This window comes from Cavia porcellus, unplaced genomic scaffold, assembly GCF_034190915.1.
Source record: "Cavia porcellus strain 051 isolate PalLab524CR breed Dunkin Hartley unplaced genomic scaffold, mCavPor4.1 scaffold_1, whole genome shotgun sequence".
NCBI classification, from domain to species: Eukaryota; Metazoa; Chordata; class Mammalia; order Rodentia; family Caviidae; genus Cavia; species Cavia porcellus.
The window spans coordinates 186253749-186271838 of NW_026947484.1; the positions used below are offsets into that span (position 1 = coordinate 186253749).

Genomic DNA, 18090 nt, shown 5'->3' on the forward strand with positions numbered 1-18090 from the left:
CATTTCTGCCTCTCATTGTCCTACTCGCTTCTCCACACTTTCAGGCAATAACATAAAAGCGCGAACTGACTAACTGATAAACGGAATTAGATTTCCAAGCTGCTGTCAGGCAAATGGGTCTCAGCTGTGCTGAGCAGATTCCTGAGTTTATTGGAATAGTTGTGATCAGTTCCATCTCTTCATTTGTTCCAAGAGTGTTTCAAAAGAGTAAACGTTTTCACGTGTGCCACCACGTACAAAAGGATAATGAATGATATTTCATTTATGCAACTGGGTAAAACTTTTAAGTTTCATAGGCTGAGCTGACAAATGTGTACCTCGTGGTTTAGTTTGGAAGATGTACTTTTTCAAATGAGAACATCACCAATAGTTACAAAGCACCACTAGGGGGCATTATTAACCCATCATTTCTTAACTCAATTGCATTTAGTAACTGAAAAGAAATAGACTGATACTTAAATTATAGCACATAATGTATTTGCCCTAAGCTTAACATATAAGTCTCATTATTGTATATAATGAATGCCTTAAAAAACAGTTAGATCAAAGTAGCATAAATTAAGTCAAGTATGACAGTACACACTTGAATTCTTTGAGCATGCTGGGAGACTGTAACAGAACTGCAAACTTGAAACTAGCTTGGGCAACTTAACAGGGCCCTGCCTCAAAACTTTAGAAACATTTTTTAAGGGCTAGGTATGTAGCTCAGTGTGAAAGTCCCAGGTTGAATCCTTAATTAATACCAATCACAAAAAGTTACATAGATTACCACACATTATTGCAGTACTCTGGATTGTACGGGAAATATTTCTTGAAATTTTTACTAAGAATAATTTAGTTTTTATATTCCTATATGGTTTCTAATTATATCTTTTATAAATCTTTCCTACAAGAAGAGCATAGGTTTATGATTAGTATTCTTTACAGTATTACCCACTACCTAGGGAATATTTTTTGCATTTTTTATTGGCTTGCTTCTTTTTCAGTTGACAACAATTATACATATTTATCAGGTAAAATGTGATATTTGATACATATATATGCACACACACAGTGTGTAATGATCAAGTCAGGATAATCAGCATATACTTCACTGAGTACTTTCTAAAACCACTTAACATATAATGAGGCTCAGAAAATGTTTGTACAATGGGAATCTTGTATTAGTGTTTATCTGATTATAGCCTGCTTGCGAGGCATGAATTGAATTGGGTTAGCGAGGCATGAATTGAATTGGGTTACATGATAGCTGAATCCTTGATACTATGTATTTTAGCAGCATCTATTCTGTGTGTGCTGACTATATTTGTTTCCTTCTTCCCTACTGAAGTTTATGTCTCACTGGATAATGAGACAGTGATTTATTTTAACAGGTTTATTTTTATAATAACATTGTCTACATTAATTTCATACAGCAATGTGATAAATGTGAATGTGATAAAAATACAAAATGAGGCACAAAGATAATTACTTTGTCCATACTAGGTTCTAGATAAGACAAACTGATAGTCTGAAAATTGGAAACTGTGTTAGGTGCTGCAGAGGACTTTATTTGCTTAAAAAATCCTTGGCATAGAATTTTTTTATTTGGTAAAAAGCAAGAAGTCTAACCAAGAAAGAATTAATCTTTTTTATAGTCTGAGGCATTTGCACAATCTGTATTCACGTTGCTTTAGTGTGAGAGCAGCTGAAATCACACACCCTCAGGGAATGGCAGGAGCTGCCTACCCTGCCTGCATGGGGAAGAGGCAAGGGCAAATTCAGAAGGGATGTATGGATAGTTCATAGGCGACAGCAATCTTTCCTCTGCTGCCTTCTTCCTCCACTGTTCCCTGAGAATCACTAGACCAGCCATATCCTGAAGATAAGATAAATTGGAAGAAAGGGATCTTTCTGACTAACAGTCATTCCTCCATTGCTAAGTATCTGTATTATCCATCTGTGAATTTATGCTATCAGTATGTGTGTCTGAGAAGAACCCTGACTTCTATGTTCTGGATCCAAAGGAAAAACAGCCCAGAGGAAGGTGAAATGATTTCCAGAAGGAACACAGTTAAAATATAAGAAGGCACCATTGCTTCTTCTCAGATGGAAGCAAAATATTTAGTGATCACATTATACTCCAATGGGACAATCAAAGGAAATGTGATCTGATGAGCAGTGAGATGTGAACTTTGGGTTGCTGAGGTTCTTCTAGGACCAACTTCTCTCCTAGCAAAATGAAAGAAAGAGTATCAAAAGAAGCAAAGGAAAGCTGTCTCATTATCCTGGATCTGCACTCTGCTGGGGCACTCATTTACATAAAGCCACACCTGAGTGGAGTGTGCTGCTCTGGAACTAACAGAAGTGCTGGCAGAGTGCTATTATAGTTGGAAAGTGAACTGCAAGCCTGGTGCCAGGATCCTGCGTCCCAACCCTGATTGTTCTTAGCTACTCTCTGGACTCCAGTTTCTGCAGCTGTAAAAGGGGAACACGTAACTCGGGAGCTATAACCATTTCTTTCCAGAACTAGTACCCTTTGACAGTTCACGGTATTGTATTGGGAAGCTGGCAGTGTGGTCCGGGTGAGGGTTATCATATCAATAGCAGAACCTGACATGGTGCACATGAGTGAGAGCAATCGGAGAGTGTGGGTGAGAGAGACACATCCCGACAGAATCTCATTTTGGGGGAGACAGTAAAACTCAAGTGCACTCACCGTGGCGTATAAGGCAGAGTAAATGCTCAGCGCAGCATGTTTGGAGGGAAAGGATCTCCGAGCCTTTTCTATTACTTCCAGATCCCCAGTACAAATGTTCCCATTGTTTACAAACTGGTGGTGTGCCTGGCAGTCTGTACTGGTGTAATTCGGCTTGCACACTGTCAGGAAGTATGGTGTGAGGTGCCCAGTGACCACTTGTCCGGCATTTACAAAAATGTCAGTAGCAAAAAGTCCAAATGCAAACACTCCTAGGAGGAGATTGAAAAGAATTAAGAATATCAGCATGCATCATTGATTAGTTTTGTGACAGAGAGCAAACAAAGCAGTGAGGGTCTACCATAACTTACCAAAAGAATTGTCAGGCTCTCCACAGTCAGGATTTCCCTCACTTTTATCTTTTCAGGGAGTGGAGCCTGCTTCCCAGATCACCATTATTTCTTTCAAACTGAGGCAGACAATCTACTGTTAGCATTTTATTGTTTTGTGTAAGTAATTTAGAAACAACATAGACTGACGGAAAGAATTTGAAGTTTGGAGTCTCAGAGATCTGAGCTTCAGATCTATTTTTGGTGACTTTACAACTTAGATTTAAAGTGTAAATCTAAATAATAAATTTCTTCCCAAAGAAATTCATTAGACTACAAACTGTGTTTGAAAAATTATTAGATCATCAATGGATTCATTCATGGGATAGGATTAGCAGCTACATATGCTGTCATTAATTGGCATTTGATCAGAAGCCATAGGTCACCAGGGACATGACCTGAAAGAGTATATTCTTGTTTTTAGTTCCTCCCTTCACTTTCTATTTCTTGCCTGCTGTGAATGAATCAACTTTGCTCTGCCGTGCCCCTAGGCCACACTGATTCAGCTCTGCAGTAAACCAGCAATGGAGAGAATGAGCCAAAATCAACCCATTTTCCTTTAAGATGTATGTGTTGTGCATTCTGTTCCAATGACAAGAAAACCCACCAATAGAGCAAGTTGGTACCAGAAGTATAATTGTCACTGCAACTATACCTGACCACGTGATTAATAAGCTTTTGGATCTGTTTTGTGGGGTGAGTTTGAGAAAGGTTTGGATACTTTGGTTAGAAAAGCCTCAGAATGCTCTAACTAGAGATTGATGAGATAATATGCTCAGTGCTGTGAAGGCCAGAATGCTGGTAAGAATGGAGACAAAGCCAACTCCTGAGTTTTCAGGTGGGAATAAGGATGCTATTGGAAATTACACTAGAGGCTATGTGTGCTACTTCTGATAAGGAATTTGTCTATGTTTTGCCCATACACTGACTTGCATGAGGCTGAACTTAAAGGTGGTGAACTAAACTGATGGAGGAAATTTTGAGACAGCTCAATATTCAGGCTGTGGCCTGAGTAGTTCTGCCTGCTCTTAGCCAGATCTGTAGGGAGAACCAGGAGAAAAAAAGCAGAGCTGAATAATTTGAAAAATTTGCAACCCTGCCAAAAAAGAAGCACATGCAAAGTTAGAGCCAAGAAGAAAGAGAAGAGCTAGTTATTAAAAATGTTATCATTAAACAGAAGCCGGGTCAGGGCAGTAGGACAGATGGCTTGAACGCTCTTTAGGAATTAGCCATACTCAACCATTTCTAGACTCAAGGCCATAAAAATGTAAATGCCTTAAAAACTCTGTTTTCGAAAGAGACCTCCAGGCTACCTAGTGCATTCAGAGCCATCTAGGAAAATCTGTTTCCAAGTTCAGCCATCTTCTCAGAGACTACAGCAGTCATGCTTCAAGGGGGCCTGGTTACTGCTTGAGTTGGCTCAGCATATTTTAGCACTGACCACATGATACTGTTGATTTAGGCATTCAGAATGCAAGAACCGTAGAGTCATGGAGGCTTTCCCCCAGATTTTAAAAGGCCTGGGATGCCAGGCAATGTGTCCCTGAGACGGCAGCAGTGAAAGTGATGCCAAAGGTACAGCACAGAGCCCCAGGTTCCTTCTGAAACCTGCTGACCAGGTTCTTTGTTCCTCAGGTTTTCAGGGGGTGTCTGTCTTCCTCAACATGGCCCTTTCCCAGCATTCATCTCATTTTGAATTCTGCTGCCACTCTCATATCTCTTACTTTGACTGTGACTCCTCTTGAGTCTTGCCCCAATTCTCATGGTACTGGGGACTGAACTCAGGGACTTTATGCTTTATAGCTCCAGCCTTTTTAAAATTTTGAGACAGGGTCTCATTAAATGCACAAGATGGGCTCAAAAGTTCTGAGGGTAAAGGCATGAGCTGCAATTCCTGGCTTTCTGTCTCTTTTAAGAATTGTTGTGGTTCTATTTGGTTCATTTGGATAATCCAGAGTAATCTCTTCATCTCAAGATCTTTAACTTCATCGCAACTGCAAATTCTCTTTTTGGTAAGGTAAATGTATTCATAAGGACATATTCAAGTTTGGGTGATATGGTCACTATTTTACTTTGCTGTTTCACTGAGAACCCTGTAGGTAGGCTCCCTGGGCTAGATTTTATCTGTTCTTTGATAAATTCCATTGTAAGTTTCAACAAGCTTGAATATGAGTAAACAGGATTGTTTTCTAAATTAAAACTTATTTTTGACTAATGTGTAAAAGCATAAATCTGACATGAACCCTATTACCTTCAACCACCAGATCAATTATCTCTGACTTTGAAGATCCTCATCACACAAATGATGTCATTGTTTCTACTGCATTCTTGATAATTTGAATATCTAACAAAATTCTTCATAAGAAGCTTTGTTGTGAGTTGTTTCAAAGTCCATTCATTATATCTATAGCTTATTTGTTAAATACATTGAGAGAGGCTGTGTAAAATCAAAGTATTATGAGTCATTTGATGGGATGAAGACCACTTTTCAAATGCAGCTGCAAAGATAGCATGATGTGTTGTAGACAGAATTAACATCAAGGGTCAGGCTACAGTTTCAATTATACTGTGGCTCAAGTGTGGCTCCTGCATTCAAATTTCTGAATCTGCAAATTGTGCTAATGTTAGCCTCCCAAAGTTAATCTACTATAGCAGAAGTGAAGACAGATTTGACTGAAATCTTCATGTGGGTTTCATTTTGATCTATATTGATTGCTATAATTTTCCTTTCTGTGGCTTTGCTGGAACGTGCTCTATCACAATAATAATGGGCTCTTTTAATAGCTTCATCTGGCTCACACTCATATGGTCTGACCTCTGGGAGCAGCCACCCATTGATCATCCACGGCAGTTTGAGCCCCAGGTTCCAGAGGCCTGAGTGGTTGGAAATTTTTTACATCTTCAAGCAAGATTCTCAAAGACCAGGTCCATGGCTTTCTCAGGGGGCAGTAAGTCTGTCTAGACATACTTTTCCAGGAAACTAGGATAATTTATGATTTGAAAAAGAACAAGTGACAGCATTTTCCTCTGGCATTTTATTTGTGCCCCCAATTAGGGCAGGTTTGTTCTTTTGGAGACAGAGCATTTCCGGGCTCCTGGGACCAGTGTCTGAAGTGCTATTGTCTGAAGTGGTTGTGGTCACAGTGAGTCTGTGAGTGTCAGCTCTGCATTTAGCTGTGTGGTGTATAATTGCTGAAAGTTGCTTTCCTCTTCTTTTCTTTGCCTCCTTTGGAGTAAGTCTGTTTCTCCATCAGAATAACACATTTGCTTTCCTGACATTTCACTCTGGTACATTTGACCTGGCTCCTGAAGGGCACTGCATCAGCCTGAGAGGTGTCCCTGGTCCCTGTGTTTGGCACCGTGCACAGTAAAGGAGATGGTAGAACCTTCGATGATGATCTACAGACAGCTGTCAGCTCACACAAGGCTGTTCTAAAACCCTCCAGCTCTACCCACGCTACTTAACCTTGAACTCCTTGTTTGTGTTTTTACAACTTCAAAAGCTGAAACAGCTGCTTTTGTCCTTAGAGTCTGAAGTAACAGTTATGGTTTTCTGTATTACAAGGTATGATCTGAAGGAGACACTTTTAAAATATTGACGTATCCTTGTGTGATGTCTGAGATTCTTTAAATGGGATCAAAATCTTGAATTTTAACCCAGTTTTCATATCTGTAACTGCTCCTGCTTCCAACACACATACACTGTAATAGCTGGTTTTATTTGTCTTAAAGTTCTGTTCCATCGATAGTGTTTGCTTCAGGGGAGGTGACTGTATTTCAGAATGGATTTTTGCATTTACAGCAGGCACAAAATCTAAAAGTAAAGCAGTTTTGTTTTGTTAGAGCCATGTGCTTGAGACCTTTATTATTTTTTGTGTGCTCTGAATTCTGAAACTGCCATAGCATATAAGGTGAGACAAAGGAGTTTCTCAGATCAACTACAGAGAAAGAGAGAATGCATATGCAAATTAGGGTGTCATACAAGGAGGGAAATTTGGCAGGGTTTGTATGAAGGAATGAAGGGATGCTGAATGCTCCTGTGCCATGCTGATATCAAGCCTCAGGGGCTAGGAGATATAAATTTCTAGAATGATACTTTGGAAGTACAGATGAAGAGTATCCTGTTCTTCTCAACATACAGCTCAGGAACCCTGCAAACGTTTTCAAGAATTTCACATCCAGCTTGGGACCAGAATGTCTGCATCAGCAGTGGCCAACAGAGGGAAAATCGGTTGATTTTAAGAAGACTGCAATTAAGACAAAGAGATGGGCACCTTCTTGTGATGCCTATAGTCCCTGTAATGTGACATAGACCACCTGAGGAAGCTAGAGCCAACCTCTTTTTTTTGTGGCCAGAAAGAACTTACATGCTGAGCAAGCCAAGGATGAAGAAAAAGGAAGATGAAGGTGTTTAAAGACCTTCATTTTGTTCTCAGGGCTTTATCTAGACCCCATCTGATTTCAGATGGGCATCTGGTGACAAATTAGAAATCTCTACTCACTAGTAGTTTAGGAAAAGGAGTAAAGCTCTCTGACTTCTCTGACCTCTCCCTTGCTATGGGAGCAGGATCAGTGTAAGGCTCCCATTCTTTTATTCTAAGAATGTAGTAGAAATAAAAACATAACCTAGAAATTTGCATGATGAGAATCTTCAAAGCCAGGGATAATTGATCTGGTGGATAAAGATAACAGGATTGATGTCTGGATGTCTACAGAACTGATCAAGGATTCCCGCCTTCTATACACAGGCCTTTTTCAGGAAGCCCAGACCCAGGAGACAGAGTTACCAGCAGGGCCAGTAGGTGTGTGAGGCAGATATAAAGATTCATTTTTACTCTAAAAGAGCCTGTGACCTTAGATGGAGCCCAAACAGAAGACTAAGTGTTTTGTATTAAATTATAAATGTGTAATTCTCCAGTTAAAATTGCACCTTACTGACAGCCTCAAATGGGTCATCTCCCAAATGTCCACTAAAATACATATGATGACACTGAAAACAGAAATTTGGAAATATCCAAGCCTGAGATCTGGGTCTGATGGCAGCCCTGAGGAAAACTCGGTGTGTCTACTAGCAACAACCTATTTATGGAGCAGGTTCCATCCCTCCCTTCTTCCTCTCTCTCTTTTTCTTGCTCTTTTTCTTATTCTGTCTTGGTCTCTGTCTCCTCTCCTCCTCTTCCTTGCCTGTGTGTCTTTCTGTGACTCTCTGTGTCCTTTTCCCTGTCTCTTTGTGTCTCTCTCCATCTCTCTATCTCTGTCTGTATCACTCTCATTGTCTCTGTCTCTGCCTATATATCTATCTCCCTTACCTTATATACAACCCCACCTTCTCAGAGACAAAGGCCACAAGAGAAAATCTAGAGAGAAATTTCTATTCTTTCTTGTCTAGACCCTGATTCAGAGATCCAGGAATTAGACTGTTCAGAAAATAGAACTATTCTCTATCAGATAAGTTCTGCTCTTTGACTTTGCCCATTGACTGTCTCTTCTTATCCAGCTTTCTAAATGTATTTAGAAACACACTTCAGAGTAACAGGTAGCAGGAATCAGCAGTGACTTGGTCAACGATATCTTGCATCTGAAAACACAAACTTACATCCATCTTTATGGACCACCAAAGAAACAGGCAAAAGGATAAAAGGGGACACTCTTCAGTGGGGCCATGGAGAAGCCAGCTGAGTAGGGGCTGAAGTCAGTGTTAACCACAATAACCTGTTCATAAGCAGCAGATCTCAAGAGCAGGTGAAGAACAAGCCCTCCTCCATCTGTGGAACACTAAATATATACAGATCTTGTTCCACTAAGAGTGAACAAGGAAAAATAATCTTATATCACATGAGTTCTTGGGAAAAAACGTTTTTACTTGAGAATAGTATTGTGCCATTATGTTTACCTTTTATACTCTTTGCTTAGTAGCAATTTCACTTTTGCATGACAATCTAGTAATGTCAAATTCTCCAAACAGATTCTCAAAATATAAATTTTGTAAGTTCAAGGAACATGTTTCTTTTTATGTCATACTTGGTACACAGTAAAAATATCCATCATCAGATTTGGTACATAGTAAATATTTAACAGATAATTCTAGTTATCAATTGATTCATTGTTGAAGAAACTTTGGAGAAGACTTAAAAGGGGATAAATGAGCATGTGAACATGTTCCTATGTTTTAAATCATGTCAGTATCTTGGATTCTTGATTCTATAGAAAATAGGGTGGGACAACAAGCCATCTAATATTTAAGTTTTAGTGATCATGTCTCTTTCCTTTAAACATCTCAAAATCCAGCTAAATGTTGCACACTTAGAAAACAAGAACACTTGAAAATTGGGACGTTAGAAGTATCTTGTGAATTGGAAAACTTGTAAGTCGTAAGTTATAAATAAAAACATTCTTTATTCTCAATGCAACAACAAAAAAAGAAAGTTTAAGTTGGAAACTGAAGACCCATGATAGACACAGGAAAAAGTTCTCACTGGAGATAATTGTGAAGCACAATCTGGAAGTGTCGAGGGGCACGGTTTTACATAGGCATGCACATCCTAGAAAGAAACGTCTCCATTTCTGATTCTGAGAAGCTACAGTGATTGTAAATTTAGATTTTAACACACAAGCACATGCGAGCAAAGTTCCTATATATTGCTATGTAGAGAAATAATTTATGCCACTTTATTTTTAATTTTTGTGGTGCAATGGGCTTCATGCTAATGTATAATATTTTAAAAAGAAAAAATACATAGAAATGATTTGAGTTGTCAGTAGTACCTACATGAAAGGGAAGGGGTGGATGTTCCCGCCCCACGGCCCTTGACTGCTCACCATGCAGCTTTCTGAGCAGAACTACGGCTCATGCCACCCCTGCCTGCCCACTTCTTCCTCATCATGGGTTCATGCTCAACATCTTGCTAAAGATGGCTAAAGATGTATGCAAGTGATGCAGTGAAAGACAATCAGATGGCTATTTTGTGACACTGAGAATGCTTGAATATTTTCTCATTTTCAAAAATTAATGCGATATCGTGCAGTGATAGAGCGTATGACTAACAAGTATAAGACCTTAGTTTGATCCCTAGCACACACACAAAAAAAGAAAAACAAGAGGAAGAAGGAAAGAAAGAATGAAAAATGAAAAAAGGAAGAAAAGAAGAAAGGAAAGAGAGAGATAAAAAAAGAAAGAAAAAAGAAATAAAGAAAGAAAAGGGAAAAAGAGGGAAAGAAAAAGTCAGCAGCTTTGTGACTCTTCTTATGGTAGCTTTTCTATCATGATGTGACAAAACAAGGGCATCTATTCTCAAATGAATTTCTCCCTTTGGCACAGGACAGTATTTGGAAAATGATGAGAAATTTTATTTCATATATATAAATATACAAAAGCAAATATATAAATTTGCTAATGTTATTTTCAGTAATGGAAAGGGAACACCTAAGAAATTCTTGTGTTTGGGTTCATCAAACTACATTCTGATTCAAAAACCAACTGTTCATTCTAGATTGCATTTTCCATGAAATCACTGTTATAAATGGAACACAGCATATAAAGGAATGGTTATTGTTCCTTCTTGTTTTTTTTTTTTTTTGGCTATATCAACAATCCCAATGGAAAATCTTAGTGGAAAAATCATTTAGCTGTTGTCAATGTGGTTGTGTGTGTGTGTGTGTGTGTGTGTGTGTGTGTTGTTGTTGTTTTGTTTTGTTTGTTTATTTTTTGAAAGATAGTCTTGCTATGAAGCCAACTTGGCCTTGAACTCTTGGTGTTCTCTGGCTTCAGCCTCTCTCCTGAGAGCTGGGATTACAGGCATGCACCTCCGTGCCTGGCTTGTGATAGGTACTGTAAGTGCTTTGCATTATTAATTCACTTAATCCACACTGCAACTCCAAGAGGTTGTACAGATGAAGAAACTCAGGCACGCAGAGGTCAACTAATTTGGGTCAAATCACATAGCTGATAAGTAGAAGTCTTTGGGTTAAAAACTAAATAGTGTGCACTCAGAGTCCATGTTCTTAACCATAAACCCAAGTTTATTACTTATGTATTTAACAAAACATATGCATATATGAATAGGTATATTAAGAAGGCTCTTTGGCTTTGTATGCTTGGTAGCTTTCACTCACACAGGCATTAAGAACAGACAAGGATCCTACAGCATTCTCTAAAGAAGTGTACTGCATTGACTATAATAAAAGAATTCCTCAATTATTATGACATCTTATTACCTTGTCTTTTCATATTTCTTGAGTTCTTACATTCAAATTTGAACATCTGGTGGATCAGAAATCTCTATCACTGTTTGGGTATGAACTGCTTTAAGCAGTTTCCCTTGAAGATATGTCTTGGGTTTTGGTTATTATGCCCTCTTGGCCTTGTTCCTAGCTGGACACTGTGGTATACTTTTCCTGTAGCTCCTTTGCATGTAGTGAGTATATATACCTGGTTAGAGTTAAAAAGATCCACTATCTCTGCAGGCTGTGGAAAAGTGGGGCACACTCTAGCAATTGAGGTAAGTATAGTGTAGACTACAGTGGACACAGCGTGCTCACTGTGTGGTGAGTCCTGTAACGGGAGTGGTAGCTCCTACTGGGTCTGGGGGTTTCCTCACACACTGCTGATATCAGCTCTGCTACTGGCAGTGTGAGGTGCAAAGCGCTTGTTCTCCAACTAGTCAGTGGTGCAGGTCCAGACGCAGGACTAGAGAAGCCGTGGAACTGTAGACACTCTGCGTGGCCATACCCAGTTCTGACACTTGTGTGTGGTAAGACAAGATGTATGGGTAGCCGGCAGTGGAAACCGTGTAGCAGAGGAGGCAGCAGAAACCACAGCTTTCCTCTCTGCTAGTACCGAAGTTAGCACCTGTCTACGAAAATGACCTGGGCTAGGGTTAGGCAAAGTAGTAGTTAACCCCCGCTCAGCCATGTGGGCCTGGGAGCAGGGGGAGAGCTGGAGCCATGGAGTTGTTCAAGGCCACCTCATCACACCCCAGTGGGCAGAGGAGCAATGGAACTGCACTCAGATACCTGAATATTGCACACAAATATACACAAGCAAATATATAAGTTTGCTAGTGCTATTTTCCCAGTAGCCAGGATCACCAGCATCCATAGTGATGGAGTTTGCTGTGCTCTCTGTCAGCCTTCTCCTGGCAGTGAGAGATGTAAGGTATGGTATTCTGTTTCTCTTACTCTGTTGTTTTCTCTGGTGTGTGAATCTTATAAGTTTCTAATGCCCTTTGGTTGATTTCCAATGTCTGAGGCCCACTCACCTAAAACTGCAGTTATACACTGCTTATTTTGGTTCTTCTTTCCAAAAGGGGTTTTAAATAGTTCCCATATCACAGAAGCATTATTCAATAATAGAGAATTCATAAAAACACTTTGTAAATCAGGAGTTCTAAATAGGAATTAATTACTGTTATTGAAGCTGAAAGAACTAGTTATAAGTTAATTTTAAATTTGTTTCTAAAAATTGATGAAAGAGATAACTTGTATTTCTGAAAATTTAAGATGCTTATTACTATATATCATTTATCTTTTGGATCAGTATACCATCTTTCACAGTGTGGTGAGCTGGTGGTTTTTAAAGAATGCTGTGAATTTATCCCTGCTGTAACTGACAATCTTAATAAGTAAAGGTAAAGATAATGGATAATTAACTTTAAAATCTTTAAATATTTTTATATGTGCCAGAACAATCTAACAAATACCTTTCTAATTCCTCCAAAGCATAAAATTACATGTTTTTCTTGACCACATAGTTTTATTTCATTGTCTCCTGTAGATACAATGTCTTCTCAAATGTTCTCTCCTTGCTTCTCCCCCTAATGCCCAACTCCTGTCTCATTCCAAGTAGACCGCAAGTATCTGCTTCTTAGTCCTAATAAGCAATATGGATCAAACTTTTGGCTGATAGAAGAAAAATACTACAAGTTTGCCAGAAAAGAATGAGAATTTTTAAAATAAAATGGACTGAGATTGTGACTGTAGGTGAGTCCAAAAAGATGCCCTGGTTGAAATTAAATGTGAAGAGAGGATTGTGTCTTCCAAGAAATCTTAAAAATGGTTCTTTAGAAAGCCTAAATTTTCAGAGGGCTTCCTAAGTTCCTCAAAACTCTCATTTCTGATTCTTTGTTTATAACCTTCTAAAGCTAAAGCAGCTGACTTGAGTCCACTCCATTCTCACCCAGCCCAGCATCAACTCCCTTAGGCAGCTAGCAGCCCTGGTGGTGCTTAACACACCTTGATCTAACGCTCTTGCCCTCATCTGTGGTACATTTCCTGGTCACTTTTATCGCATTGTAACAAATAGTTTAAATAATTTCCAAAACACACACTGAGTTTTTATTATTATAAAAGGGTTTGAAACTACCCTGTGCTAACTGGTGTGCACCATTTCAGATGCCCAGATAGTATCTCTGTGCCACACTGTCCCTAATTTTGCCGTGAAATTTCTCATACTACAAAGACATTTATAATTTTTAAAAAGTTTTGAAATGTACTTTTCTTCTTAAACCCTTACAGCAGTAGTTCTCAACTGCAGTTTACCGTGCCCCCAGGGACATCCTGCAACGTTTGGAGATACTTCTGATCAATACTTGTGGAGTAGGAGATGCTTTGGCATCTGTATGATAGAGGCCAGAGCCACTGCCTACACATGCTCCTATACATACATAAATATCCTATAATGTGCACAGGACAGAATGAATCCTGCTCCCATCAAAAAATAATCTGCCTTAAAATGTCAACAGTGCCGAGGATGAGACACACTGCTTCATAGTAATTAAGTTCCTTGTCATGAATTTGCCATGCTGCATTGCAAAATGCTATAGAAAGCAGCTCTCTGCTTAATTAGTTGTTTTAAGTTCAACTTCTAAACAGTGGCACTAGGGAGAGTTCTCAGCAAAGGAAAGGTAGAGTCGTGTAACTCAGTAACTTTCCTCTGAATAATTAGGGTAATCTTTAGGTTTCTAGGCTGAATATATTCAGCCTTGCATTCAAAAGGGAATAGACTGGCTCTCTGCATTGAGAAGATCATCCAAAAGCAACCCCACCACAACATTTTGAGACCTGAGAGGAGGCTGCTCCATGGCCATGCCTTTTAGCCAACCATAGTCCCCAGTTTCAGCAGCTTTCCTTCCTTGTGTGTGTGAACCCCACTCACGTGGAGAAACAGAGAGAACACCAAACATCTCAGTCTCAAATTCGGGTGGCTTAGCTGTTCGCAGGGCCTAGAAACCAGGATTCCATTTATTTTCCCCTCATTGATCCAACCTGTCTTCTTTCTTCTTGACTGTACACCTGGCCTTCAATGCTGGTTCCCACTGCTACATTCTAGGAACCTAGGTCCTTGGTTTTTCTCTTGACTTTTTTTCCTGGTCTAGACTCAAATCTAAGAAAGAAAATGTTGAGTGTACAGATACTATGATTTACTTTTAGACTTCTGGACAAATTGAGCTTCCTCAGTCAGCACATAGAACTGGACTAGTTCCCTGGCCACCTGGTTCTCTGGGATTTTACCCATCTTGATTGTTCTATCTTGCTATCAGGTCACTGTTAACTCTAGACAGTGCTAACTGAATAACATATTTCTCTCTGTTTAAAATCCCTTATCTGTCCGTACAAACTCTCTATTTACCCCCTTTATTTTTTCTTATAGCAGTTATCCTTTGACAAACACTGTAATGTATTTAGCTACTTTTTTAATGTTTGAATTCCTTTATTAGAATATAAATTCAACAAGATCTAATTTCTATTTGGTTGATCAGTATGTCTTCAAAATTTTAAAGACATAAAGTATATAAAGTATATACAGGCACTCATACATTATTACATAAAGATTCAGTAAACATGACTAACCCCTACATATACTTTAATTATAAGCATTTGATGCAAATGGAAATAACTGGTTGAATAAAATAAAGTCTCTTTTTAGATAAAGTGCATTTAAATGACTTTAAAATTGAGACGGGTTTTCTAGTTCTCAAAAAGACAGATGTTAAACTTGCTTCAAGTACGAATTCTTATAAGCATAAACAATCATGACCTTTGAAATTGCATTTAAAATATTCATACTACTTTTAGATGATACTTTATTTATGGCAATTAATTAAAGTTACATAAATTATTATCACATTTTCTACTCTGTTCAGTTCTACCTACTCCATGAACCTATCTAAATGCCAAAAGACTTGCTTTAGTATTTAATTACATTTTTATTACAAGTAATAACAGAACAACTATGTGATCATAAATGAAAAGTCCATAATATAGCTTCTGTATGCTTGGATTAGATTTTTTTCATTAACTTCAAAGAAGGGAGCTATTCAGGAAATGAAAATTATTTTATTTTCCTTTTGTAGGGCAAATAAATCCAAAGCTCTAAGCAAATTCTTAGACTTTTTACTAGTTAATTTTCAATACTAAACCAAAGTTATTTAATAGCTTAATATTTACAAAACCAAATTTACTGTGTATATTTGAGTAAACTGAGTTTAACTGAACTTTGCAAATTTGAGAGAGGCAACATCCTTAAGTCTTTGTTGAAAAGGATTATCTCTCTTGAGAACATAAATTTGTGAGTTGTTATTACTACACAATGTGATGCAATGGAATAAGAAAGAACAGGTAAGGAGAGGGAAAAAATAGGAAAGGGAGAAATCTAAATTCCTGTTACTAATTTGACTGCATTTGTGTTTATAAAACATTGGTCAAATTTGTTGACTCAGTAGCTCCTTTCCTCCATTCCTACATCGTCTAACCACTTACAAAATTGGGGTACAGTAGTTCAGTTATAAGTGTTTACACTGAAAACCTGGGAGATCAGGCATCCCTTCTACAATGGGAATCTAGAAGAAAAATAACCTGCGCATCACAGGAATTCAATCTTCCACTTCAAGGTCAGTACAATTAGCATTTGCTAAAGAAGGAAATATTTAAAATGACAGGTTTTCCTCTAGCTTTGCTATTGTGTTTTTCTCATTTAGCACTTAATTCCAGTCTGTAAGGTGGGACAGGGTTACCCGGTCAACTCCAGACCACTCCAATTGCAGAGAACAATTCAGGAGCCAAGCTGTCATTTTCAGCTGTCCTTTCTACACTGAAGATCACTTTAGAGTTCTTAACCATACTTTCTTATAGATTTATCTTGCCGTCTATCCCTTTCAGAAAAATCTTTAGCACTTTGATTTTAAAATTTTCCATTTTCATGATTAGAAAGAAATTATAACACAATAGAACACAAAACAAAAAATCACATAATTCTATAACTCAAAAGTGTTAATTAACTTTTAGTGTAATTTTCTGCATCTTGTGTTCCATGGTACATGCAAATATGTAATATATAGATGTAGATACATGTATGTATAATATATAGTAATCACATAAAATGTATCATTTAATGTTCAGAAACAATAGTAAAAAGTTTTGATTTTTTCACATATTATACTGCGAATATTTTCCCTTCATTTAATATTCTTAATGCCATTTTCTGAATTTGGACCTTATTTTAAAAACAATTTTAAATGTATATTAGATACTTATAATTTATATGATGACAACATAATTTTAAAAATTTATTTCAAAGAGATTAAAAGGAAAAACAATAAAAAACAAATATAAATGATACATGATTTCAAAATAAGCTGATAAGAAATTAATAATAATTACTATATTACATATTGTTACCTTCAAAATAGTTGCTCAGACTACAAGATATGGGCATGCAAAACAAATCAAACCATATAAGCAATCACAGTTTCTTTCCCTGAACTAACTGGGTCAATAGTACAATTATCTTAGCTGTTTTGTATATATACACATACACCTTTTTCCCTTCCTTCTTTTCTTTTTCCCCATCCCAGTTATTTTTTCCTTTTGAGTAGTTTCATTGCCTTTCACAATATCTATTATACCTGTTGGATCTTGTTTAATCTTTCAGTTTCTTGAACGAGGGAGACAATATGGTGTTTAAACATGTGAGTCTGATTTAGTTCATTTATAAGTATGGCCTCAAGTTGCATCCAGTTACCTATAAAAGCCTCCAGTTTATCCTTCTTTATAGCTGAGTAGTACTCTATTGTATAAAAATACCACAGGTTTTTATCCATTCCTCAGTTGCTGGACATTTTAGTTGTTTCCAAGGTTTAGCTATTACAAACTGTGCTGCTATAAACATAGGTGCACATATATTGCTGTGGTCTGATGTTTTTAATTCTTCTGGAAAAATATCCAGAAGGATAATAGCTGGGTCAAATGCGACTGGTAAATCTCAGTTGATTGAAGAATCTCTGTACTGATTTCCACAGTGGCTGTCCTGGTCTACACCCCACCAAAGTGGAAAAGGCTTTTTACCCTCCACAGCCCCTCTAAAGTTTATTATTGGTTGATTGCTTGGTGATAACCATTCTTTCTGGAGCTAGGTGAAATTTTACTATTGTTTTAATTTGCATTTCTCAAATGAACAATGGTGTTGAACAGTTTTTCATATATTTATTTACCATTTGCATTCCTTTACCTGAGAACTGTATATCATCTCAAATGCCCATTTTTTTCACTGGGTCTTTGAATTTGAGGGGCCTAATTATTTTTAATTCTTTGTCTCTAGATAGAAGTCCTTGATAACAACATTATTTTAATACATAAAACTAACCTATAGTTCTAATTATTTCTTTGGCTCAGATTATCTGTGGTGGCATTTTAAGATGAAAAACACTTAACTTTAAAGTTATTTTTCTGTCAAATGCAATGAAAGAAAGGATATAATGACTTACACCTAAAGACATGTAACAGAATCCCATTTTTCTCATTATTAGCAGCCTAAAGTGTTATTTTCTTAGAACATAGTTTGATAGTCCGTTGGTTTTTTTTTGCAACTGGTTGTTGGGAAATACTATTTGTAACGGAGTCTAGAATAATTACATACGCTGTCCCCGGGCACCCAGCTCTCAGGGCTTGCACATGTCATGCCACTTCAATTTAATTAAAATAGTCATCTCAAACAGTTGTCATTTTCCAGTGTCAACTCCATAGTGTTTT

At 37.7% G+C, this 18090-nt stretch overlaps 1 protein-coding gene across 2 annotated transcripts in view; it reads right to left on the reverse strand.

Moving 5' to 3' along the window:
- Positions 1-18090, reverse strand: part of Plppr1 (phospholipid phosphatase related 1) — a 282868-nt gene that overhangs the window by 8972 nt on the left and 255806 nt on the right. For both annotated transcript variants that reach the window (XM_063224526.1, XM_023565531.2), the window contains one exon: positions 2699-2949. In XM_063224526.1, the coding sequence (XP_063080596.1) occupies positions 2699-2949 (251 nt within the window). The remainder of the gene's footprint in view (positions 1-2698; positions 2950-18090) is intronic.